The 27,122-nt window shown below is 41.4% G+C and overlaps 1 protein-coding gene across 1 annotated transcript in view; it reads left to right on the plus strand.

Moving 5' to 3' along the window:
• Positions 1-27,122, plus strand: part of CENPF (centromere protein F) — a 54,191-nt gene that overhangs the window by 18,068 nt on the left and 9,001 nt on the right. Inside the window, exons 9-16 of the mRNA XM_080648249.1 lie at positions 308-436; positions 1,659-1,781; positions 7,927-8,062; positions 12,465-15,859; positions 17,100-19,907; positions 21,669-21,821; positions 24,359-24,535; positions 24,879-25,040. Coding sequence (XP_080504375.1) covers positions 308-436; positions 1,659-1,781; positions 7,927-8,062; positions 12,465-15,859; positions 17,100-19,907; positions 21,669-21,821; positions 24,359-24,535; positions 24,879-25,040 — 7,083 coding nt within the window. The remainder of the gene's footprint in view (positions 1-307; positions 437-1,658; positions 1,782-7,926; positions 8,063-12,464; positions 15,860-17,099; positions 19,908-21,668; positions 21,822-24,358; positions 24,536-24,878; positions 25,041-27,122) is intronic.

A 27,122-nucleotide genomic window follows, 5' to 3' on the forward strand; every position in this document is an offset into this window, starting at 1 on the left:
GAAATTTTAAACCCCATTTTTGAGTGCCTTTGATTGCTCAGCTCTCCTCTCTTTTGCCCCTGATGATTGATTTAAGAGTGGGGATGAGGTGGACACAGGCTAGCTTCCAAGTGGTCAACTGGCTCCTTCCCGGGACCTCGGAGACCTGGATTTGAATACAAGGACCAGTGCTCCGGCTGATTATGTTCATCATCAAGTGGATGGTCCTCTAGGCTCCCTGTTGCCTCTGGCTGTGGGGTGTCTGTGTCACCCTGGTATCTGCCTGGGAACCATCAGCAGTGTGACGCGTGTGTCTTTTGCTTTTCAGGAGCTGTGCCGTCAGCAGCGCTCCTTCCAAACACTGGACCAAGAGTGCACTCAGATGAAAGCCAAACTCACGCAGGAGCTGCAGCAGGCCAAGAATGCTCACAACATCCTGCAGGCTGAGCTGGACAAGGTAGGCGCTCCTTTCTCTCGCCTTTCCCTCGTACCTGGTGTTTCTGTGCCGCAGCTGACATAGGCCACTTGGAAGGAAAAAATGCTCTATCCTCACTTTCCTTTTCAAACAGGAGAGCAAACGGACCCTGTCTGGGTCTGGATTCTCATTTAGAGAAGAGGACAGTGAATGAGGAGGGGTTCTTAAATCTGAAAGTCTGTGAGCTCTGATATTCTAGTTCTTAGTCATGTCACTGGGTTCCTGTCCCAAGTAATTTATGCCCTCAAATCGACAAAGCACTGAAAATTACAATCTGTTTACTTAACACTCACTTCAAAAATGATGTCCAGTATTGTGGCTTTGCGTTTCATCTGTGTGGTGAAGGTTCCCATACTTACATCTCCGGCCTGGACATCTGTTCTGAACTTGAGACTCAGGGGTTTGTATCTGACATTGCCACTTGCATTTCTAACGCATCTTACTTGTTAATAATGGAACTCCAGTAAATACCGCATCCCAGCGAATATCAATTCTGGTCTTCATATTGCTCAGGCCTAAAGCTTCCTGTTATCTTCAGGTCTTTCTTTTCTCTCACACCTCAATGTCATCCACTAAAACTCTGCCGACTCTACTTTTATTTATTTACATGTACAAACGTGTGTATTTGTATATATCAGTGTATATGTGTGTGCATATGTATATTTCTGTGCATGATTGTATGTGTATGTGTGTGTGCATCATATAGAAAGTGCATTTAAACTTTGTGTTGTAACACAAAATCTATATAGAATAAAATTTTGATAAGTCATTATCAGGCGTGCTCTCTTGAAAGCATTATCTATGTTGGGATAGAATGTTATCAGCCACTACTTACCCCTCTGCTTAGAAGAAACCTGACTTCACAAAGTCTGTCTGTAGTTTATATTGAATATGACTACTTTCACCATTTCCGGTGCTGGTCTAAGACGACATTGTCTCCCTCCTGGATTACTGTTCTAGCCTCCTAACTGTCTACGGGCCCCGCACTTCTTCCTCAGTCTGTTCACAACCAGCGGCCAGAGTGAGTCTGTTAACCTGATGTCACTCTGCTCAGAGCTCCTCAGTCTCTCTCAGAGTGAGGGTCTTGGCCAACATGGATGGATCAATTCTTTTATTCGGTGACTTTCTTATTATTGGAGAAGAAATTACTATTAAGGAAATAAAGAACAGGAGATTGAACCTTGACCTTATTTTCTCTTTGTAGGTCACATCAGTAAAGAACCAGCTAGAAAACAAATTGGAAGAGTTTAAACAGAACGCCTGCCGAACCGAGCAGGCATTACAGGCAAGTCAGAGCAAGGAGAATGAGCTGAGGAGGAGATGTGAGGTGAGTGAGGAGCAGAGACAAGTGTTTGCCAACTTCCATTCAGGATGCGCTGGGAATTGCTACACCGATTTTCAGTAGCTTATCATGATCAGTTCATTGTCTATTTTATTTGCCAGAAGTATGACAATGTATTTTGTATATAACCTATGACATCGAACTATAGTGCTTTTTTTTTTTCACATTCTATCTCTATATATAAAAGCCTAAGGGACTGAATGACCAGTCGACTGGTCACTATGATGCACACTGACCACCAGGGGGCAGACGCTCAACTCAGGAGCTGCCCCCTGGTGGTCAGTGCACTCCCACAGCAGAAGCACCGCTCAGCTGATCAACGGGCGCCAGACACCAGGCTCATGTGCGAGCCTCTCCCGCCTCTGCGGCAGTGCTGCCAGCGGTGGTAGTGGCAGGCCCGGAGTGGTGGTGGTGGTGGCAGGCACAGTGGGGCCAGGATGAGTGGGAGCGATGGCGGCACCCAGCCTGGGCTTGGGCTCCTCCCTGGCCGCCTGCCGCTTCGCATACTACTACATCCCTCTGGAGATGTCGGACTGCCAGTTTCGGCCTAATCAAACTGGCAGTCTGACATCCCCCGAGGGGTTCCAGGTTGCCAGAGGGTGCAGGCCAGACTGAGGGACCCCACCGGTGCACGAATCCATGCACTGGGCCTCTAGTTCTGATATAATTACTAATATGCATATAGAAATTATAGGAAAACTTGACTTGTACAAAGGACATATACTATTTTTTTTAAAAAAAATTATTTTAGACCATTTGGGAGGTAGAAGAATAGAAGAAAATGAGGGGTTTTCTAAATGGAAAGAAACAAAATTGGTGAAGGGGTACATTGAAATCCCTTTTCCAAGGGTTGGCTTTTGGAATCATCAAATATTAAAAACCTGGTGGAAAGTCAATGATTTAAATGAGCAGAGTAATGACAGATGAAGAGTTTCTAGATTTCAAGTTTTTGTGAAAATATCAAGTAATTGTAAATTATGTTACTCTGGCTTCAAAAGTCAGCCTTAGGCTCAATGTTGAGCATGGTTGTCAGTGTTTTCGTAGATTCGTGCTTTTGTGCACAATGCTGGGTGATATCCCCAGTGGTGTGAGTATAGAACTACCCTGACACTGCTTCTGCTGATAGGGTTTTCTCCATACTTACTTAATTTGGCTTCTCCCTGAGTTTACTTAGTGGCCTGGAGTTTATTTTAAAGGGCTTAATGAAGAGCCATTTAGGGGCGCTTATTAGCCTGAGACAATTTGAATAGTGACATAAATCAGCGTGGCATTATTACAAAGAAGCAGAGCAGAACAGAAGTTTCTCCTCCATCAAATGTCACAGGAAAGAAATTGTTCCACTCATTCTTTAAATATTTTGCAGTCACTTACTAGATTGTAAAGATTCTCTCTGAAATTCTCTGTAAAGAGCAGTCATTTATGCAGGTGAGTAGAGTCGAAAGGTTTTTATCCCCCCGCTTTGGAGAGTGAACATGGTTGTAAAATCCGAGCATCTGTCAGTAGCACAGGAGCATGCAGCTGCCTCAGAAGGGTAATACGGCTGGAGACAGGCGGCCCCAGTTCCAGGCACTGGAGTGGAAGGAAGCTTCGTATCAGATGATGGTTTCAACAGCGAACGTTTTCAAATGGAAGTGTTTTGTTTCAGCAAAACAAATGTTTGCCTTTTGGCCAGTGGGGACCAACCAGCAGATGCTTCTGCTAACATTTCCACAGGCAGACTGGCACCGAACTCTTCCCTCTGTGAGGTCCCCTTTCAGCCAGGAACTCTCCCACGATGCCACTGGCGGGCTGGTGGAAGCGTTTTGTAAAAGCAATCATCTGGTTAAGAGGCCACAAACACTTTTAAAACAGTCTCCTTGGCTGAGGCGCAGTAGTGGGCTGGGCGTTGTCTTGCAGGTGTTTCTGAAGACTTGGGTGAGCCCACAAGGTGTGGTGTGCCAGCTGAGGAGCTCTCCTATATACTGTGAACTCGCCTATACTGAGCTAACTGCCCAACGCGTTGTACTAATATTTCATCGATCTCTGTGTCCAGTGAGGGCAGTTGTGTGGAAGGGCCTAGCACAGGGCCAGGGAGTTCATTTAGTGTCTGCATTTATGTGTGTCTTCATTTGAAGATGATAAGAACTCACATTGAGCTGGCTCTTGCATTTTGAATTGGGATTAGGATCAGAAAAGTGATTTAGCCACTTAGAGCAGTGTATGACTTACTGGTATAATGTTGGCAGCTTTAGTGTGAGCGAGAGCTGAAATTGCATTGCTTTTCTGCCACCTACCTGCTGAATGACCTTGAGACAGTGACTTTCCTCTTCTGAGTCTGACTTTATTCATGTGCATATAGGGACAAATAATACCCCTTCCTTTTCAAAGCTTCACCAATGATTAAATTAAACCTTGCCCAGTACATAAGTGCTCAGTAAATTATTGCAGTCCACCTGCTCATTGCTTTGGTCTTCACAACTGTTATGACCTGTTTGCTGTCACCAATAGGCACAGAAATCGATGAGCCAGGGGACTGCATTTGAGATTTTACACATTTAAAATTTGCCTGTTCTATCACTCTGGGTCTCTTTCTGTATCTAATTATAAGTAAGTACTAATGAGTTTAGCACGCCGATAGGTTTTGGATGCCGAAATAATGTGACAGTTGTACTGAATTTTTCCTTGATCGTGTTTAGCAAACTAATATGCCACTCACAATGAGAAAGCATTAGTAATGGAAACGTGATTTAATGGTCCAATCAAGGGTAAAGTTAACGTTTAGTATCAAAGTGAATGGAGGGTTCAGATAACACTGCTCATCCAGCATTGGCTGCCAGCCCCATAGCATTGGGTTAGGCCCAGTGGTCGGCAATCTCATTAGTCAACAGAGCCAAATATCAACAGTACAACGATTGAAATTTCTTTTGAGAGCCGAAAACCGACTTCTGCGCATGGGTCACAAAGTTTCAGTTGCACTGTACGTGCGTGCCTGCACGTGGTATTTTGTGGAAGAGTCACCTTCAAGGGGCCAAAGAGCCGCATGTGGCTCGCGAGCCGCAGTTTGCCGACCACTGGGTTAGGCCATTATGTACCATCATTTGACAGCCAAGGTAGGGGGAACACTTGCTTGGGGCCCTTTCTGAGCATGGGATCTGTATTACACCAGATCCTCTAAGGGGCTTGTTCTGGCAGACAGGAATGATGAGGTGGAAGGGAAAAACATATCCTTGCATCCGTCCCTTGTTCATGATACAGACTTCGCCCCAGCAGGGGATGTATTAAGCATCATTCATGGATGGGATCATGAAATAGTGCACAGTAACTGAAATTTGTTTTGTCTGGCCCTAGGAAAGGATGCTTCCCTTGCTGCTCCTAAACCGAAGTTGATTTGGGTGGAATAGCTTGCTAAGCTCAGATGCTGGCTTGTGTTTATAGGGATTTTTGTTGCATTTATCCAGACTCGTGCCCAATTTTGCACATCATGTCAGGATACAGGAGATGCCTAGGAGAATGTATCCTTGTATGCTTAACTCGTTGTTGATAATGAGCTACCCAATCAAGTCTTAAGTGGCTGTAGCCTTGCAGAAAACTAATTGCTGATGGATAGCAGTCTTCAGCTCCATTTTCAGATGTTCATTTTCTAAATTCTGGCTTTTAAAAATCCTTGGGTTGGTCTTAGCCATAGCATTAGAAGCCTGCTGGGTCCCATGATTGGCTGAACATTTTTTTGTTAGAAACAAATATTTACGGAGCTAATGCCAGAATAGAGAAAGACATGCTAATCTTGCCATTTCACTTACAATTCCTGTAAATGTCTCCAGTTACGGACAGAGGCTGTGGAGATCAGCAGACATGTAAACATAAGTTGTCCCCCTCCTTCTCAGGGATGCACCCAGCTTTAGCTTTGCACATGGTGTTTTCTGTTTTCTTGTCACCTCCAGATGTAGATGCCATTTAATTTAATTGGTTTTTTAGGATGATAAAATATTTTATAGGTTGTAAATAAAAATGCTGCGTCAACCCAGGCGGGTGGGTAAATGCTAGTTCCTCTCTTATGTTGAACTCATTCAGCTGATCTTAGCACTGATCACACAGATCTGGCTGCTGTTAGATTTTGGGAAGAAATAATAATGATGCCCCATTCACTTATTAAAGTTCTTTAAGGTATTTTTCCTTTCCCATTTGTGATATCTTTTTGATGATGATTATCCTGTGTTTGAAGAACAAACAAGTGATTATAGTGTCTATAGTTTAATGATGTTAGTTTAAGTCAATAACACATTTTAAATATGTATATGTGTGTATATATGTGTGTGTGTGTGTGTGTGTGTGTGTGTGTGTATATATATGTATATATATATATATATATATATATAGATATAGATATTGATTTTAGAGAAGAAGTGAGAGGGAAAGAGAGAGAGAAACATTGATGAGCTGAGAAACATTGATCTGCTGCCTCCTGCATGCCCTCTACTGGGGGATCCAGCCTGCAACCCGGACATTGCCCTGATCGGGAATCGAACTGGCAACCTCTCGGTGCATGGGATGATGCTTGATCAACTGAGCCACACTGGCTAGGGCACACTGTTGTATCTTAATGATCGTTCTTTGTGGACTTGAACACTGCCCAGTATGAATGTCAGCCTCAGTCTTGAGATCAGTTGGAGCAGCCCTTTAGTTCTGATTGATGTCTTAATTTGCCAGCAAGGGAGGCAGGATTAGGACAAAGACAGGAGTTTAACTACAATGGGTTCTATCTTATCTTGATGATGAAATGAGCATATATATATGAACACAGCAGCTGCCAGCAAGTTTTCAAGTACTTTCTCCTAGCCAGATTCCCCCTCTTCTTGAATTTGGCTTTGCTACCTCGGTACCCATCTGCTGGTAGTAACCAGACTGATAATTGAAGGCAGCTTTCCAACACAACACTGCCAGGGCCATCTGTTTTCTAACGGTGCAGTAGGGTTTTGGAGGCTGGGTCTTAATTGTTTCTTTAAGATTCAGAATTTTCTCCTACTTATTTTTTAAGTGTTGTTTTTTGTTTTGTTTTGTTTTTTTTAAAATTAGCCTTATGAATTCCCCCTCCCCCAAGGATGTGAGACTCTTAGTTCTGTCAGTATATGCCAATTCTTTGTGGTCCAGAGGGTGGCACATCATATAAGCTGAGATACTTAACAGCTAAAAAATCATTGAAGGTGGGAAAACAGGTTGAGGAAGTAGAGGATTTATGATATTGTGTGTCTTATATGGTTAATAAGCAATAGCACTTTTCTTTGGCATACAAATATTGCTTGGTTTTAAGATTCCTCCCCTCCCCCAAATATGTCTTCTTAGATAATACAATGGGGCTACATCTGCATCTCTGCTACTTTATTTACATTTCAGTACATGGATACTTCATTTAATCAGGTGCCCAAAGAATCTGTTTTTACTGTGAAAGCTCAGTTTCCTCCATCTAGAATGAATTCTTCCTTTTGTGCTCCAGCCCGATTTCCCATAGTACTCGCCACCTCTCTTTAGCAGTTAGCACATCTCCAGGTGTATTAAGTGACTGGTAACACATCTTCCCCTACTGGGTTACCTGCCCTGAGGGCAGAAACTGTCTCACTTAAATTTACATCTTTTATAATGTTCATTTCAGCATGTGGTTTATTGTAGACTTCTTTGATAAACACTTATTAAAGGTAATTTACTCATAAAGACATCCCCTTAACAGTGAACCTCAAGATGTAGAGTCAAAATTTGTAGTGTGAATTTTTTTGTTCCTTAGTACATCAGGTATTTGCAAAACTATATTTGATATACATTCAGATATGGTAAGAACTTGGAGCTTGTGTCCTTGAGGATCTTTTAAATAGGATTTTTCTTATTTGCTAACTCTTTAACAAGCTTAGGGAAAACCAGAAAGCTCAAAGAAATATATTTTTGAAGGAAAACGATAATTGCCAGATTTGGGTTTGTTTTAACTTCTATTCATAAACTCATTTGGTTTAAGAGTGTCTAACTTTGTTAAGCACTCAAAGGAAAGTGTGATTCCTCCCCTAGTGAGATACACAATCATTTCCAGTAGGGCCTTTACTAAGGCAGAAGTCGTAGTTTGCTTGAGCATTTGTTTTGATTATAACCAAGAAAATGTGCACTTTAGGAAATGAAGAAGGAAAACAGCTTCCTTAAGAGCCAGTCTGAGCAAAGTGCCAGAGAAGTCTGCCACCTGCAGGAAGAACTGAAGAAGACCAAGCAGTGTTTGACTCATAGCCAGAATTTTGCAGAAGAAATGAAGGGTAAGGAAAACTTGATGTTTTAGAATTGTTTCTCTAAGCTACCATTCCTGAGAGAGAGGATGGATAGCATTAGAAATTGCATTTTTCCGTATATTCTCCCAGAAAGATGTCTGCATTCGATGTGGAGAAAGTTTTCTCTCCACTTTTTAGTTTCCAAAGTGATAGTTGGACATTGTTTTATTGGAGCACATTGAGTCCCCAAACGCCTGGTTTTCAGCACTTTGAAACCAGAGGGGTAAATATTTCCCACACAAAAGTAAATTGTCAGTGCTGACTGTTGCCCGAGAGTGCTATTGATTGTCTCAAGTGTGTTTGTTCGTTACATTCAGACAGCTCATCTCCTCGCTCATTACCATTTCCCATATAATGGAAAATCCCTTTATGAAATGCATGTGTCCCAGCCCTTAATGACCATTGATTTTTGATGACTAACTTGATTGAATGATTTTATTTCCTTACTTTAGAGCTACAGAATTATGCTATACACACTAAATGAATCCACTGCTAGTTTCCCATTTATCAGTGTACCATATGTCTTCTACTTCATTTATTTTCTCACCTGGGGTATTTGCACATCTGAGATTTTTTTTTTAAATCCTCAACTGAGGATATTTTTATTGATTTTAGGGAGAGAGAAAGAGAGAGAGAATCATCAATGTGAGAAACATTGATCGGTTACCTCCTATATGTGCCTCAACTGGGAATGAACCTGCAACCTTTTTTGGTGTGCGGGACAACACTCCAACCAGTTGAGTCGCCTGGCCAGGGCTCTAGGATTTCTTTTAACCTGACCTGTGGATTATGTGTCACACTTGCTGGTGACTGTTTTCTTTTTAAAATTTCCATCTCCCAAAGATAGCTTTCAATTTTTCCACAGCAGTGGTAAAAATGTCCGTCTCTCTTGAAAGAAAACCATGGCAAAAGTGAAGGGTTCCAGGCATTTTCCAGTGTTAGTCATTAGGGTTATTGTCTCAGGTCCTTGTGAGCAGAGGTGATTGATGGCCCTTTTGGTCAACTGAGAACCCTCATCCAGTAGGTAGAATGAGGTTAGCAGATTAAATTTAGGAGCTGTATTGTAACATCTGCATTTAGAATACATCCTGACCTTATCATCTATTAAGTTTCTCAACTTATATTCTCCCTCAATATATTTGGGGTGTATAAAGCCTTCCCACCACTGTTGAATGAAACCATTGAGGTTATTCTCAACTGGATGGGACCAGTGGGTAGAGTTGTGTTGTTGGACAGAAAACAAGATTTCAATGGAATTTGAAATTTGGATAATTATTGGATTTATAGACACCACCCTTACTGCAAGGGGCTGGAATGTGGGTGACATTGTTCCTAACTAATATTCCTATATAGGCCTCAAGAGTTAGTGATTTTAGGATTTTTTGCTCTTTTGTATTTAACCCTATAGATTTTGGCTAAAATGGTGGCGTAGTTACTTATTTTCCTGGAAAATCAGTATTAACGCCACAGTAACATGGGTAATTCCATTTCAGTGCTGCTTTCGACACAGTTTTCTCTCTTTAAGTAAATATATCAAAAGAGTTGAAAAATATAGTGAGAGATGTGGTGAGTTTGTATCCAACCATTGCAAAAAAGCAAGTATCACAATGAAGGGAGTCATGATCTTTTACTGGTGGAGGGTCTTGCCTTCAGTTTATAAAAATGCAACATCAGTGAAGCACAATAAAATGAGTATTCCTGTACACATATACATAAACATGTACACAGAAGAAGAAGAAAAGAAAGTTCCAACAGCTTAGGAAAATAATCTGTTGGTATTTTATATATTTTATGCAACAACCCTTTATTAAGCTGCTTAGAAGGAAGATAAACAAATGTATTACCACCCCTAAAAGGACCATGACTCTCATTGCTGTAATTGACTTTATATGATGATTATCAGGTGATCTACTTTGCAAGAGGTACCTGGGCAATAATGCCAGTTTTTTTTTGTTTTGTTTTGTTTTTTTAGATAAATCTTTATTGTTCAGATTATTACAGGTGTTCCTCTTTTTTTTCCCCCCATAGCTCCCCTGCACCTGATTCCCCACCCCACCCCATGCCCTTACCCCCCCGCTACTGTCTTCATCCATAGGTGTAAGCTTTTTGTCCAGTCTCTTCCCGCACCCCTCACACCCCCTTCCCCCTGAGAATTGTCAGACCACTCCCTTTCTATGTCCCTGATTCTATTATATTCATCAGTCAATTCTATTCATCAGATTTTTCATTCACTTGATTTTTAGATTCACTTGTTGGTAGGTATGTATTTGTTGTCATTTTGTTGTTCATAATTTTTATCTTTACCTTTTTCTTCTTCTTCCTCTTCTTAAAGAATACCCTTCAGCATTTTATATAATCCTGGTTTGGTGGTGATGAACTCCTTTAGCTTTTTCTTGTCTGTGAAGCTCTTTATCTGACCTTCAATTCTGAATGATAACTTTGCTGGGTAGAGTAATCTTGGTTGTAGGTTCTTGTTATTCATCACTTTGAATATTTCCTGCCACTCCCTTCTGGCCTGCATAGTTTCTGTTGAGAACTAACTGTTTTTTCTCTTGCTGCTTTCAAGATTCTCTCTTTGTCTTTTGCCCTTGGCATTTTAATTATGATGTGTCTTGGTGTGGTCCTCTTTGGATTCCTCTTGTTTGGGGTTCTCTGCGCTTCCTGGACTTGTAAGTCTATTTCTTTCACCAGGTAGGGAAAGTTTTCTGTTATTATTTCTTCTAATAGGTTTTCAATATTTTGCTCTCTCTTGTGTTCTGGCACCCCCATAATTCGGATGTTGGTACACTTAAGGTTGTCCCAGAGGCTCCTTACACTATCTTCATATTTTTGGATTCTTTTTTCTTGTTGTTTTTCTGGTTGGGTGTTTTTTTGTTTCCTCATATTTCAGATCTTTGGTTTGATTCTTGGGGTCCCTTGATCTACAGTTGAATTTCTGTATATTCTTTATTTCAGACAGTGTATGCTTAATTTCTGACTGGTCCTTTTCCATTTTTTTGGCATTCTCATTAAGGTCCTTGAAGGTCTCACTAAGCTCCTCAGAGGTCTCATCAAGTTTCTTGGCGGTTTTTAGAAGATTCTTGAGTAACCTTATAACTGTGGTTTTGAACTCTATGTCCAGTAGTTTGCTTTCCTCCATTTCTTTCATTCGTGACATGTTTCTTTGTCTCCGCATTTTGCTGCTTCTCTGTGTTGATGGAGTGGCTTTGTGTGGTAGGTGACCTATAGGGCCCAGTGGTTGAGCCTGTCACCTGAGGTGGACACTCTTGGTGCACCCCTTTGTGGGCTGAGTGCAAAGTCTTGGTGTAGTTAAGCCTTGATTGCTGTTGGTACACTAGGAAGAATTGACCTCCAGGCCAATTGGCTGTGAGGACCTGCTGTGTCCATAATGGAAGAACTGTTGTGCTGGAGACACGCTTATGGGGCAGGACTTGCTTCAGTGGGGCTTTGGTGCTCACTGAGTCTGCCTCTTGAATGTGTCACTTATGGATGTGAATAGTTGAAATCTGGTGTCGTCTCACACAGACCACTAGATATACTAGCTTCTGGATCTCCAATGGGGTGCAGGTCAGCTACTGTCTGAGGCTACCCAGCAGGAGCTACAGTGAGAACTACAGTTTTCTCCTCTTTGCTTGGGGTTTGGAGGTTTTGGAGCTGTCTGACCAGAGCTGCAGTTTGTTAGGTTAAGCTGCGATAGGGAAGACTATTTATATGCAAAAGCCGCTGCGTGGATCTTGGGTGGGTTTGTAGATTGTGCGGGGTGGGGTCTCAGGGAGTCACTAGGCTAGGGCATGGCAAACAGTGATGGCTGCCAGTCAGCCATCTCTGCGTCCTTGCATTTCCAAGTCCCCACGCTCCAGCGCAGTAAACAATGATTGCTGCGCGCACCTCTGCAAGAAAGCCACCCTCACTTTCTGACCCGATGGCAGACAGTCCAGCTTCTCCCCGTAGGAGTTTGGGTCCCCAGCGTCTCCCCAGAAACTGGAGTTCAGAGTAATCGGGAGCTTGTCTCCCTTCGGGTTGAAAACAGCGCACCCAATCACCCGCTGCCAGCCCGATTCGCGCGCCTCCGTACCTCAGCTTTTCAGCGCTTGTGCACGTCTCAATGCTCTTTACTTTTTCCTTCTAGTTGTAGAACTTCCACTCATCCAGCTTTCCCGTGATTCTGGGTGATAGATGTTTTGTCTTTTGGTTGTAGTTTTGAAATTGTTGTGTGAGGCAGCAGTTGAGGTGTTTACCTATGCTGCCATCTTGGTTCGGATCCTCAATAATGCCAGTTTTTACAGGGCTGAGAAGTTGTTTTTTTAGATTTTTTTTTATCAATTTAAAATTTTTATAAAGTAAGTATTAAAAACAGTGACAGTGCTTTTTATCATTTTATTTTCAATAGCTAAGAATACTTCTCAGGAAACCATGTTAAAAGACCTTCAAGAAAAAATAAATCGGCAAGAGAATTCCTTGACTTTAGAGAAACTGAAACTTGCCTTGGCTGACCTGGAAAAGCAGCGTGATTGTTCTCATGATCTGTTGAAGAAAAGGGAACATCACATAGAACAACTGAGTGAAAAGTTAAGCAAAACAGAGAGAGAGTCTGAAGCTTTATTGAGTGCTTTGGAGGTAAAAAAGAAAGAATTTGAAGAATTGAAAGAAGAGAAAACTCAGTTTTCTCGTTGGAAAAATGAAAATGAACAACTTATAAAGCAAATGGAATCAGATAAGGAAAGCTTGCTGAGTAAAATTAATCAGTTGGAAACTTGTCTTAAGACACAAAAAATAAAAAGCAATGAATACAACGAGAGAGTAAGCATATTGGAGATGGAAAGAGAAAACATAAATGTTGAGGTAAGAAACCTCCACAATGTGATTGATAGCAAAACTATTGAGGTAGAGGCTCAGAAACAAGCTTATGCAGAGCTACAGCAAAAAGCCGAGTTCTCAGATCAGAAACATAAGAAGGAAATGGAAAATATGTGTGTGAAAGTTTCTGAGCTTACTGGGCAAACTGAAGATCTGAAGCACAAGCTTCAATTACTTTCAAGTGAAATAATGAACAAAGACCAGCGTTACCAAGACTTAAATGCAGAATATGAGAGCCTCAGGGACCTGCTAAAATCCAATGATATTTTGGTGGCAAATGAGGCTCATCACAGAAATCTTTTGGCTTTTGAGAAGCAGTCTGCAGTGAATAATTCCTTTGCAAATATAGGGGAACAAGGAAGTATGCCTTCAGAAAGGAGCGATTGCCATGTAGAAGCTGACCAAAGTCCAGAAAATTCATCTGTCTTACAAAATAGAGTCATTTCTCTTGAGTTTTCATTAGAGTCCCAAAAGCAAATGAACTCAGATCTGCAAAAGCAGTGTGAAGAGTTGGTGCAAATCCGAGGAGAAATAGAAGAAAACCTTGTCAAAGCAGAACAGATGCATAAAAGTTTTGTGGCAGAAACAAGTCAACGCATTAGCAAGTTAGAGGAAGACACTTCTATCCATCAGAATGTTGTTGCTGAAACTTTAGTTGCCCTGGAGAACAAGGACAGAGAGGTGCAGCTTTTGAATGGAAAATTGGAAAGTGAGCAAGCAGAGATTCAAGAATTAAAAAAGAACAACCATTTACTTCAAGAATCTCTAAAGGAGCTACAACTTTTGTCTGAAACTCTGAGCTCAGAGAAAAAGGAAATGAGTTCCATGCTTTCTCTAAATAAAAAGGAGATTGAAGAGTTGACCCAGGAGAATGGGGCTCTCAAGGAACTTAACGCAACCTTAAATCAAGAGAAGATGGATTTACTCCAAAAAAGTGAGAGTATTTCACAGTGTATAGTTGAAAGGGAAAAAAGTATTTCAGAGTTATGTAATCAGTATAAGAAAGAAATACTTATTTTATTACAAAAATGTGAAGAAACAGGAAATGCATTTGAGGATCTCAGTGAGAAATACAAAGCGGCACAAGAAACAAACTCCAGATTAGAAAGCGTGCTAAATGAATGCATTAGTGTAAGTGAAGATAGTAAAAATGAGTTGGAACAGCTAGAGGAAAGATTTGCAAGGGAACAGCAAGCATTTATAGCAGAATTAGCTTTAGCTAAAGAAATTCACCAGAATCTAAAACAAGAGTTGGAGTCATTGCAGGGAGATCTGAGAGCTGAGATTGACGAGATTCAAAACAATTCCAAGAGCGAGGCTGATGATTTAAAGCGAGAGATCATGACTTTAAAGGAAGAGCACAGCAAAATGCAAAAGGAACTTGATGCCTTATCACAAGAGAATGAGCAGCTCATAAACTTAATGAAGATGAAACATGAGCATCAGAATCTAGAATTGGACCTAAATAATGACTCCATGACAGAAAGAGACAGTGAGAAGAGTAAATGTCATGTTCAACTTCCAATGGAGCTTGAAGTTAAAGATACTTCTCAGGACAATTACATTGCACAGTTGGAACAATTACAAGCTAAGATAAGAAATATGGAATTACAACTTGAGGAAAGTGAGAAGGAAAAGAAGTACTTACAGCATGAATTACAGAAAATTAGAGAATTAGAATCTAGAAATTTGCAGCAAGACATTCAATCACAAGAAATTAGTGGCCTTAAAGACTGTGAAGTAGATACAGAAGAAAAGTATATGTCCATGCTTCATGAGTTGTCAACAAGTCAGAAGGACAATGAGCAGCTGCAGTGCTCTCTACAAATGGCATTGAACAAGCTGAATGAGCTAGAGACAATGTGTGAAATGCTGCGCAGTGAAAAGTTTGAATTAATGTCTGAGCTGAATGACTCAAGATCAGAATGTATCACAGCAACTAGTAAAATGGCAAATGTTGAGAAACTAGTCAGTGAAGTTAAAATGTTAAATGATGAAAATGGTCATTGCCAAGATAAGTTAGTGGAAGAAATGCTAGAAGGTGAATGTGGTGAACGACAAAATTCAGAGACATCTGTGTCCTTAAATCCTTTAGATAACAGTCACATCTATGAGCACTTGACATTGTCAAACAAAGAAGTTCAAATGCACTTTGCTGAATTGCAGGAGAAATTCTCATCTTTACAAAGTGAACACAAAACTTTACATGATCAGCACAGCCAAATGAGCTCTAAGATGTCAGAGCTACAGTCCTATGTTGACGTGTTGAAGGCTGAAAATTCGGTTTTGTCAATGAGTCTTCGAAACTCTCCAAGTGACTTGGTAAAGGAAAGGAAGATAGAATCCGGTGCGAGGCATTCGCTGTCACTGTCATTCTCTTGCGTGGCTGACAGCCCTAGTCTTACTAGTGTGGGTGAATTATCATTTTGCAAAGATCTTTTAGAACAGACAGGGGAAACATCCCTTTGGAATAGTTTGGAAGGGAATGTTTCTACAAACCAGTCTAACCTAGAGGAGGTATCATGTAGCAGTCTGGAGGAGGAGGATCTGCCCAAGACTGCTGTCCCGTCAGCCTCAGAGAAGAGTGTTGAAGAACTTGAGATCCTCTGTCAGATATACCAGCAGTCCCTTAAGAAGCTAGAAGAAAAAATTGAAAGTCAAGAGATCATGAAAAAGAAGGAAATTGAAGAGCTCAAACAGTTATTAAGTTCTGAAATGGAAGAGCTTGACTATCTTAGGAAGCAGCATTTGTCAGAAAATGAACAGTGGCAGCAGAAACTGGCAAGCGTGACTATGGAGATGGAGTCCAAGTTGGCAGCAGAAAAGAAACAGACAGAACACCTGTCACTGGAACTTGAAGTAGCACGACTCCAGCTACAAGGTCTGGACTTAAGTACCCGGTCTTTCCTTGGCACCGACCTTGAAGATGTAAGTACATGGATTTACATGCTGTTTCTCTAATTACATGTCTAGCAGATACCCAATAAATGTTTGTTGAATGGAAATCAATGTGGAATTGACCTTAAAAGTAGTTTTAGTGTTCAAGGGCATTAAATGTCCCAAAGTTTTTTTAAAAAAACAATCCAGAACTTTACGAATATGAGTAAACCTTTTTGGGAGCTAAATTTCTACAGTTATTACATTTAAACACTATTATATGGGAAATTACTAAAGAGGGCTTTTAAACTCCCCTGGAAAAAATTATATGGCATCAGAACAGTGTCTTCAGGATGTGTATGTTGTGTATTTTCATTCTTTGTGAGTTAATAAAGCACACTTACATATTAAATTAGAGCTTAGGAATGCTTTTGTGATATGAATTTTAAAGTCTCTTGCCCTTTCAGCCTATTTTTAATGTTACAGTTACAGTCATGAAACTAATAAAAGAGTATATTACATGTTACTGAATCATTTTCTAACAATTTGCTCTGATACAAATCTGTAATTTGGTATCAGTCGTTTAAAAAGACATTTCTTTATAGAATACGAAATTGCTTAGTTACTTACAACTTTGTCCTTCTAGTCTGCCAGCTAAACTAGTAATTCTTCATGGTTGACGAGTCTCACTTTGTTCCTTCTGCCTCTGTAAGATAGGAAAGGCAAGTGGTGAGGAGTCAGCAGGAGTAGTCATAGTAGCTGATTGCCATTTTACAGATGAGAGGAAGGTGATGTCCAGACATGTGATTTTTCTGAGAATGTTAAGCCCTTCAGCTGGAATTTTGCTCAGAAAACCTTATTACCTTTTCTTGAAGAATATCCGAAATCCTGAAGATGGAAGCTGAGCATGTCATGTGGAATTGGTTAGCCTCTTGTTTGATAAGCACAAAGAGATATTTTATATTTAGGCTATCTGGACTATTTCTAGCAAGAAAAACAATATATGAAATTTAAGTGTATGCCAATGTGGATGATTAAATAACTGCAGGTTTGTCTTCATGATAAAGACCTTACCAGTGCCTTGCCCAGAGAGAACACTTACTGAATGTTTGTTTAATTGTGGAGTATTTGGATGGAGAGAAGAGAATATTGTAGGCAATATTTTATTTGAAGAGATGTATTTAGCCAAGGCAAGAAGCCAGTTGCTGTAAAATAATAATTAAGCCTATTTATTCTATTATGATTCTTCCTGAAACATAAAAAGCATTCTTGTTATGTATTACAATTGCAGGCTATTCAGGGTGGAAATGATAACTGTGACACCAACAAATCAGAAGAATGTACTACTTCAGAAACTAAGAGAGCACCAAAGCACGACATTCATCCAATTTGTGAAAAAGAGGTTCAGCAGGACCTCATTCTAGAGGAGGAGAAAAGCACCAAGCCTGGGGCAGTTCTGCAGGCAGGAGAAAGATCTCAGGAGCTGTCCCCAGAAACCAGTTCTGATTCCCCACTGGAAGACAAAACCCAGGACTTTCCAGAATGCATTTCTGAGTCATCCCTTTCTGGTCCTAATCCTTTGGTACCTATGGATTTTCTAGAGGCTCAGGTAACCACTCAGAATCTCCAGCTGCAGGTAAAAGAGATATCAAACGAGAATTTGAGATTACTTCATGTCATAGAGGAACGGGACAAAAATGTTGAAATTTTGCTAAGCGAAATAAAAGAGTTAGATTCAAAACTCAATTTACAGCAAGTACAACTAACTACCAAGATTGAAATGTGCAGAGAATTGGAGGAAACCATTGAGAAACTTAAGAAAGAAAAATCCGACTTAATGGAAAAATTGGAATCCTTTTCTTGTGATAACCTGGAGTTCCACCAGAGAGTAGAAAGTTTGGAAGGCCTCAACTGTAGTTTAGAAAAGGGCACAGCTAAATTGTCACATGAAGTTACTAAAGATAATGTAGCCAAGGTGAACGACCACTGGAGAGAGAGGTTTCTTGAAGTGGAAAATGAGCTGCAGAGGATCAAGTTGGAGAAAGGCAGCATCGAGCATCATGCCCACTCTGTGGAAGCTGACAGAGAGAGAGTTCAAACAGAGAAGCTGCAATTAGAAAAAGACTATGAATCTAAGCGGCAAGTTATAAGCCATCTTGAGGAAGAACTCTCTATGGTCACAAGTGAGAAAAACCGGCTTAATGGAGAATTAGATACTTTGTCAAAAGAAAATAAAGAATTGGACCTGATGTCTGAAAAGATGAAGGAGAAAATTCAAGAGCTGGAATCTCATCAAGAGGAGTGTCTACAGCACATTGAGGTGATGGGAGATGAGCTGAAGGACAAAACCCAGCTCCTTCAGAATTTGTCCTCAGATAATGCCCGTCTGCAGGAGCAGCTGCAGAGTTTGGAAAAGGACTCACATGCACTGTCTTTGGGAAAAAGTGAGCTGGAAAACCAAATCGGACAATTGAATAATGAGAAAGAATTGCTTGTAAGGGAATCTGAAAGCCTAAAGACCAAGTTTCATGAATTGGGACAGGAAAAGCTGACAATTGCCAAGGCCTTGGAGGCTGCACTAATGGAAAAAGGCGAGGTCGCCATGAGGCTGAACTCCACACAAGACGAGGTGCATCAGCTGAGAAGTGGCATGGAGAAACTGAGGGTCCGCATTGAAGCTGATGAAAAGAAGCAGCTCCACATCTTAGAGAAACTGAAAGAAAGTGAGCGTAAGAATGATTCGCTTCAGGATAAACTTGAGAATCTTGAAAGAGAATTGCAGATGGCGGAGGAAAACCAAGAGATGGTAATTCTTGATGCCGAGAATTCCAAAGCAGAGGTCGAGACCCTAAAAACACAAATAGAATTGACCACTGAACGCCTGAAAGCTTTAGAATCAAACCTTGTCACAATAAAGTCCGAAAAAGAAAATCTGACTCAGCAACTACAAGAAAAACAAGGTCAAGTGTCTGAATTAGACACATTACTCTCTTCATTAAAAAATCTATTAGAAGATAAAGAGCAAGAAAATATGCAGACAAAAGAAGAATCTAAAGCTGCAGTGGAAATGCTTCAAACAGAGTTGAAAGAGCTGAACGAGGAGGTGTCAGCCTTGTTTGATGACCAAGAAACCAGGGAGGTCAGAGCACAGAGTCTGGGCTCCCCAGTGCAGGTCGTGCACCAGCTGAGAAACAGCATCGAAAAGCTGAAAATCCACCTAGAAACTGATGAAAAGAAGCAGCAGGAAAGTAAGCATCATGCAGACTTGCTTAAGGATAGAGTTGAAAACCTTGAAAGAGAACTAGAGATGTCAAGAAAAAAGCACGAGCGTGTGAGTCTGGAGGCTGAGAACTCCAAAGCAGAGGTTGATACCCTAAAAGCAAAAATAGAGGAGATGGCCCCAAATCTAAGAGATTTGGAATTAAACCTTGTCAATATAAGTTCAGAAAAAGAAAATCTGACAAAAGAATTAAAAAAAGAGCAAGGACGAGTATCTGAATTGGAAACATTAAATTCTTCATTTGAAAATCTGCTGCAAGTAAGAGAGCAAGAGAAACTTCAGCTGAAAGAAGAATCTAAAATTGCTGAGGAGAGGCTTCAGGCACAATTAAAAGAGCTAAAGGAGAAAGTGGCAGCCTTGTGCAATGACCAAGAGACCTGGAAGGCCAAACAACAGGATCTGAGTGGTCAAGTAGATTATCTTGAACATGAGAAGTCTAAGTTACTGCAAAGCCTTGATGAGGCCAAAAGTAATTACACTATTTTGCAATCTTCTGTGAATGGCCTCATTCAAGAAGTTGAAGATGGCAAACAGAAACTCCAGAAGAAGGATGAAGAAATCCATGTACTCAAAAATCAAATCCAAGATCGAGAGCAGCTTGTCTCTAAACTGTCCCAACTAGAAGGAGAGCAGCAAGTTTGGAAGAAGCAAAAAGCAGACTTGGAGAATCTCACAGTGGAATTGGAGCAAAAGATCCAAGGGCTGCAGTCCACAAATGACACTTTGCAGGACACCTTCGAAGCACTGCAGACTTCTTACAAGGACCTGGAGAAAGAGCTTGAATTGACAAAAATGGAAAAAATATGCATTGTTGAAAAAGTAAGTCGCTTTATCTACATTTTCATTTGTTGTCATGAGGGAGGGAAACCACTGGGTGAGTTATATTTCCCTGTCGATGGTGTCTGCAATATTGGACTAAACTTTGTAAAGGTTTTGAACTTGGGAGACATTGAGTTGGCTCCAGTAGTAGTGACTCTTTTGCTTTGGGACACATTTGTCTGGGACTCTTCTAAGGATTGGTCCAGGTTTTCAATATGGCACCTGGACATGGGAGAAGCTCTGGGTCATGCACAGTTCCTGGTTCATTACACTTCCCTTTCTCACAATGCATCAGAATAGTACCCTCCAATACACAGGTGAGAATCCCATCTAATGAAAGAGTAATATGCAAATTGACCATCACTCCAACACACAAGATGGCTGCCCCCATGTGGACACAAGATGGCTGCCACAAGATGGCCAGCAGGGTAGGGAAATTGGGAGGGATCAGGCCTGCAAGGGAGGGCAGTTGTGGGCAATCAGGCCAGCAGGGGAGGGAAATTGGGGGTGACCAGGCTTGCAGGGGAGGGCAGTTAGGGGCAAACATGCTGGCAGGGGAGCAGTTAGGCATCAATCAGGCTGGCAGGGGAGTGGTTAGGGGTTATCAGGCTGGCAGGCAGAAGCAGTTAGGGGCAATCAGGAAGGTAGGCAGGCAAGCAGTTGGGAGCCAGCAGCCCTGGATTGTGAGAGGGATGTCCGGCTGCCCGTTTAGGCCCGATCCTACCGGGATCGGGCCTAAACGGGCAGTCGGACATCCCTCAAGGGGTCCCAGATTGGAGAGGGTGTAGGCTGGGCTGAGGGACATACACCCCCGTGCATGAATTTCGTGCACCAGGCCTCTAGTCTGCTATAAAGGGTTTAACATATACTAGTTAGAATCAGAAGGGATCCTCTTTGTCCCTGGGCTGCCTTTAGGAAAAGACCTATTAGGATGTTGATATAATTGTCAGGGCAGAACCTTCATGGCTCCTAGTGTGTATCCTGGGGATTTTGTGCTTTCAGTTCCCCTCTCTTGTATTTTCTCATTTAGTCTCCTGTTATTTATAAGCTGATGATAAAGGGAAGATCTGCCCTCAAGAGGCTCACTTATTAATGAAAAATTAAGTTTTTTTCCTTCTTTGCTTGCTTACTGATCTAGCAAAGTGATTTCATCAAATCACATTTTTTCTGGACAAATATTAAAGGAGAAAGGGTGTGTCCAGATAATGCAGTCAATCATAACTTTATTTTCCAAGAATTTTAAGTTTTTGGATGGCTAGCAAGAGATGGCGGTTCTGGTAGAGATGATTAGAAGAACTGTAGCAGGCTGTTTCAACGTCACGGAGCAGATGCAAACGAGAGCTTTAGCTGGCCGGAACTGATCAGAGCCATGTTTCATGCAGAGCAGTATGGCATTGGAGGATTAGTAGAGATCCAAGAAATGATAAAAATCTGAGACGCTGCCTCATACAGTATTCTCTGAGGTTTAAGTTTAATTCAAATTAATGCCTTTATGAAGGATTTTAATACTGAGTAATATTATCTTTTCTTGTTATTCCTTTCCTTATTGCTGTCTTTTATTAAATCGTTGCTGAGAAGAAAAGGTAAGCTCCCCAGTAGGATTTGAGCATATTAATTGAGTGGATTAGTAAAAGGAGGCTTAGCTGGGTCCCATTTTCTTACTGAAGCCTGAAGTGATGTCATGAATATGTTGTATCTGAGGGATTAATTTGATCAAAACAGAAAACCAGAAGCAGGTCCTGATGAAAGATTAAATTTCAGGTGGACGCTATGACTTTGAAGGAAACTGAGCTGCAGAGGGAAATGCACGCGATGATGCAGAAAATGACGGGTTTGGAAGAAGAATTCAGTGGGGAGAAAAACAGGCTCACTGAAGAATTAAATTTAATGTCAGAAGAAATAAAGAACAGCAAAGTAAGCTTCTCTGTGACAGATTGACAATTCAGTGTGCACACTCTCCTTGTTTGTTTTAAGACCTTTTGTAATGTACCAAACTTTTTTAGCTTTTGAGAAAAATAACCCACGCATATGTCACGATCAGGTTTGCAGTCATCTCCACCAGCCAGCACTGTCATGAACCCAGGAGTCACGAGAGGCCTCTGAACACATGACCAGACCTGTCATGGAGCCCAAGTACTTTTTTTTTCATGGAAGGGGACCCTTATACTGTAAAATATGTTTTTTTATTGATTTCAGAGAGATGAAAGGAGACGGGGCGGGGGGTGAGGGGAGATAGAAACATAGAAACATCAATGATGAGAGGGAGTCATCAGTTGCCTGCCTCCTGCACACCCCCTACTAGGGACCTAGTTAGCAACCTGGGCATGTGCCTGGGAATCGAGCTGTGACTTCCTGGTTCATGGGTCGATGCTCAACCACTGAGCCACACCAACCGGTCGTGGATGCTATTTTAGAGCCGGGTTAATGTGACAGATCTATAGTATCTGGGCTGCCACTCCCCACTGCTGTTCCCATAGCAGACACTGCCTCCCTTCCTCCTGGGTTTCTTAACACTGAGTCCTGGGTAGCAGCCACTGTGCATGCAGAGCTGGCAGATGCATGGAAACCTGTTTGCCACTCCCAGATGTCCATATGGTCCTCATGCAGCTTTATCCCTAAGGAATACTTAGGAAAGGATAGCAGAATAGAGTTGTGATTATGAACCTGAATAATCGCAAAAAGTTGAAATGACATTTGTAATAGCCTTTATAAGAAAGAAGTTGGGGAAAGTTGTACTTTTCTTTAAAGTACTATATTTAAGCTAATGAAAATTTAAATTTTTTGGTGTTTAATCTTGGAAATTGACGAAGAATTTTCTGGCAGTGCTGTTTAGGAGTTCCTATTGATGATAAGTTTGAGTATCACATCTACTGAAATCTTTGGCACTGAGTATCTTGGGACTATCCCAAGTATATTGTTATTCGTACTTCACTTATAGGCTCTAAAAATTGCTAGGTGTTTAACCTTAAGTTTATACATATGAGAGTGTTAGCTTGCCGTGGCTTCATTCATTCATTTTATTCATTCTATAAATAACAAGCACTGGTAATATTAGGGGATAGAATGTCGACCTGTAGCTCTCCTGTGCTGCTTATATTCATAGAGTTTGCGTTTTGGACACACAGTAAGGCATTAAATAAGAAACATGAAATAATTATAAACTTTTAAGTGCTATAAATGAAAGAAATAAGATTCTCCATTGCCGAACAATTGGGATTGGGCTGTGGGGATAGGCAACAACCTAATTGATATCGGGTGATCAGAGAATGTTGCCTGTAGGATTAGGAGTCAGACCCGCAAAGAACCAGCTAGAGCATGGAACCTTGTGGGTCTAGGGGGCAGTGTGGTAAAGTCTTTGTGTTTTTTAGAAATTGAAAGGAAGCCTTTGTGGTCAAAATCAGATGGAAAGTGATCTGAGAAAAGATTAGGGAGGAAGGAAGGCCATGGTGAAATGTTAGAATAAAGTCTGAAGTGACCAAATACATGATGCTGGAGTTTAAAGGAAAGTTTTGGGGTGGATATATTCATTTGGCTAGTTCAGAATATAGGTCATATTTCAGAATTATGGCAGTGGTAGGAAATACAGACCAAGCCCAGAGATCCCCAAGTGTGCAGCGTGATGTGGAGGAGGAAGAGCAAGCCGGGAAACAGAAGCCATGGTCAGGCCAAGCAGGGCCGAGTCGTGTCCCAACAGCCAAGAGTGAAGGCTCTCAAGGCCGGAGGGTCAGAGCCTCAGATCCTACTTACAGGTCAGACGAGATGAGGACTGAAGCGTGTTCCTTAGGTTTACAACGTGGAGGTAGACAATGCCGTGAAAAGCTATTTCAGGAGAAGTCGGGTAAAACCAGGCTGGAGTGGGTTGAGTGAATAGGAGATGAGGCAGTGGACACAGTGTGTATATAGACTCGCATAGAGGCAGCTCTGTGGGATCAGGCACAGGGGAGGCAGGTGCCTCCAGGGCTGGGGTTCTGCCTGTCCTGCACAGAGGAGGGGGGCTAAAGAGTTCAGGTCATTTGGAAGGAAATTCTTAAAGTGATAGAACATGGAATCTAAGCTGGCCAAGGAAGAAAACTGTAAGTCTGGAATGTGGAGGTCATCATGGTGGTGCTGTTGATGAGGTCAAGGAGTTAACTGCAATGGAAACACATAAGTGAACCTGACCTGGTAGCCAAGAGGGTATAGTCCCAGAGTGGTTTAGTGGAAGTCAGGTTTCAGAGATTCTGTGGTCCCACTGGATGTGACCTAGGAGGTGGCTGGGCTAGAACAGGGGATATTGTCACTGCAGATGAAGTTGCAATTTAAAGTGAATACACTGCTAAGGATTATAGCATTATTCTGTATAGGTTTTTGTCTTGCCTATAAACTGTTCCCCCTCAGTACTCAGTATTTCCTGAAGACATATGTCAAGGTTCTTAATTATTTTCCCATGATTGTATAACTTTATTCATTAGGGTCAATTGAAGGAATTCATGCTAGAAAATCATGAATTGAAAAGGAGCCTGGGTTGCCTACAAAAAGACCAGATGGAAAAGCTGGAGAAAATGAGAGAAGAAATAGCTGGATACCAGCTACAGCTCCAGGAAGCTGAAAAGAAACACCAAACTTTGCTTCTGGATACAAACAAACAGGTGACCCGCGGGGTTTGGTTACTGGGGGAGCTGGATTGTGTGTGTTGACCATGGAAGTGAGGCATTTTTTTTGCAAGGAGGTCAAAGTTCTGCATCATTATTATGCTATATGACCTTAGGAAGGGTGCCATCATGTTTTCCTCACTACCTTTCCCTTTGTTACCTGCACATGTCTCATTCATAACTGCTTTTTAAAAAATACCTTTCCATCGTGGAGTAGAGTAGTAGGAGAGGCGCAAAGACCATTTGAAATGGCCCTTGAACAGCAGTTCTATCTTTAGTTCACTTTGCTTACAATATTTTTAGCTGAGCCTCCTGCCTAAAGTAGCATTTTCTGCCCCAGCATGAAACGGAAATCCAGACCTATCAGGAGAAGTTGACGTCTAAAGAAGAGTGCCTCAGTTCCCAAAAGGTGGAGATCGACCTCTTGAAGTCCAGTAAAGAGGAACTCAATAACTCTTTGAAAGCAGCCACCGAGCTTTTAGAGGAATTGAAGAGAACCAAGGTATGTTTACTCTTTTTTTAAAAAAATATATATTTTTATTGATTACAGAGAGGAAGGGAGAAGGAGAGAGACATAGCTGAGAGGTAATCATTGATTGGCTACGTCTCTTGCACACCCCACACTGGGGATTGAGCCCACAACCCAGGCATGAGCTCTGACTGGGAATCAAACCATGACCCCCTGGTTCATAGGTTTACGCTCAACCACTGAGCCACACCAGCCAGGCAATATGTTTACTTCTCATTGCTTCATGACCTCGAATGGCTTATGCAGCATCACTGGTTTTAATGGTATTGAATTACAAGGTTTCATTTTAATTTTTGTGAAAAAGGTTTTTGCAGTTATAAATAATATCACTCATCAATTTTCTGCTGAGTTATTTTTAAAAGTCAGTGGATGGCCTACAGTCTGATGGCATATATGAACTTCATCCACTGCTCAGCGAATCCTCTCAAACTACTTCAAGACTTCTCAAGATGGAGGTGAAAGTTGTACCACTGACAAATTAGGGTGGGCCCCTAAGTAATAACTTGGTGGTAATTCCAAATTCTTGCTTGATGGGTCTCCAAGTTCATTGCTGTCACCAAACCCACTTTGGCAAAGGTGAGGCAGAGCATTTGGTCAGGCACAGGTAGGTGTGCATTCTCCTCTTCCTCTCCACGCAGGGATTCTAAAACTGTGTTCTTTAGATAAAAAGGAGGTGAACACTAGTCCCAGGGTTAGACTGGAGGTGGTGCTTCAGGAATTCTACTTGTAAAGGGCTGTTTTGATTTCTACAGATAATTTTCACAAAATGAATACCATCCAGAATGTATAATAATGAACCTGGATAATAAATATTGTCCCATAAAAGTCTTTATTAAAAGATGATTTAAATTTTAAAGATTATGATACTAATTGTATATTGAATATATTCAAACAGAAAACTAGGTATTAGCTTCTTAGGTTTATTGCTCATATACACTTATCGAGGTGAAGGAAATATACCAGTAAAATACACACCAGCCTGGCTGGTGTGGTTCAGTGGTTGAGCATCAACCTATGTACCAGAAGACCACGGTTCGATTCCAGGTCAGGGCACATGCCCGGATTGCAGGCTCAGTCCTCAGTAGGGGGCGTGCAAGAGGCAGCTGCTCACTGATTCTCTGTCATCATTGATGTTTCTATCTCTGTCTCCCTCTCCTTTCCACTCTGAAATAAAAAATATATATATTTTAAAAATAATACATACTCATAAAATTTAGAATAACGTTAATGATCAATGATGTTCTGTTACAAAATGAGATATGCTAGTTTTAATAATAGATGTAGTTTCAGGTCTACTTTTTTATTCACTTTCTGCCTTTTTAATCTTTGACAGTTTTACAGTGAGGAATGTCTGTTTGTGTACATACCATGTACAAAATGGTACATTGTTGAGTCTATTCAGATCACATGTAATTTTAATGAGGTACCAGTTGATAAGCATTGTTGAAATGGAATTAATCCATCTCCAATCCAATTATGGTTGGATTCAGAAATAGAAAATTTCACAAGTGCAGATGAACTGCAACATTGCTAATACAGGATCTCAAGGTGAAATACACAGAGAATTAAATCATTAGCAACATGATTATGGTGCTCAAGTTCTTTTATTTTAATACTTTGGTTTGCCTTTATATATTCATGATCTCTTACCAGAAACTCTTAAAGCTAATTTATTTTAGAATTCTGCATTTTTTAGATATTACATAATACAATGCACATGCCACATCCTCCTATATAATAAAAGGCTAATATGCAAATCGACTGAACAGTGGAATGATGGGTTGCTTTGATGCGCACTGACCACCAAGGGGCAGACGCTCAACGCAGGAGCTTCCCCCTGGTGGTCAGTGTGCTCCCACAGGGGGAGCGAAGCCAGGCTCACAGCTCGCAGGCGCAGTGGCTCCCACCACTGGGGCAGCGCTAAGAATGTCCGACAGTTAGACATCCCCCGAGGGCTCCTGGACTGTGAGAGGGCGCAGGCTGGGCTGAGGGGAACCCCCCCCCCCCCCGCCCCCGTGTGCAGGAATTTCATGCACTGGGCCTCTAGTATTATGT

This window comes from Plecotus auritus (assembly GCF_963455305.1).
Source record: "Plecotus auritus genome assembly, chromosome: 12".
NCBI classification, from domain to species: domain Eukaryota; kingdom Metazoa; phylum Chordata; class Mammalia; order Chiroptera; family Vespertilionidae; genus Plecotus; species Plecotus auritus.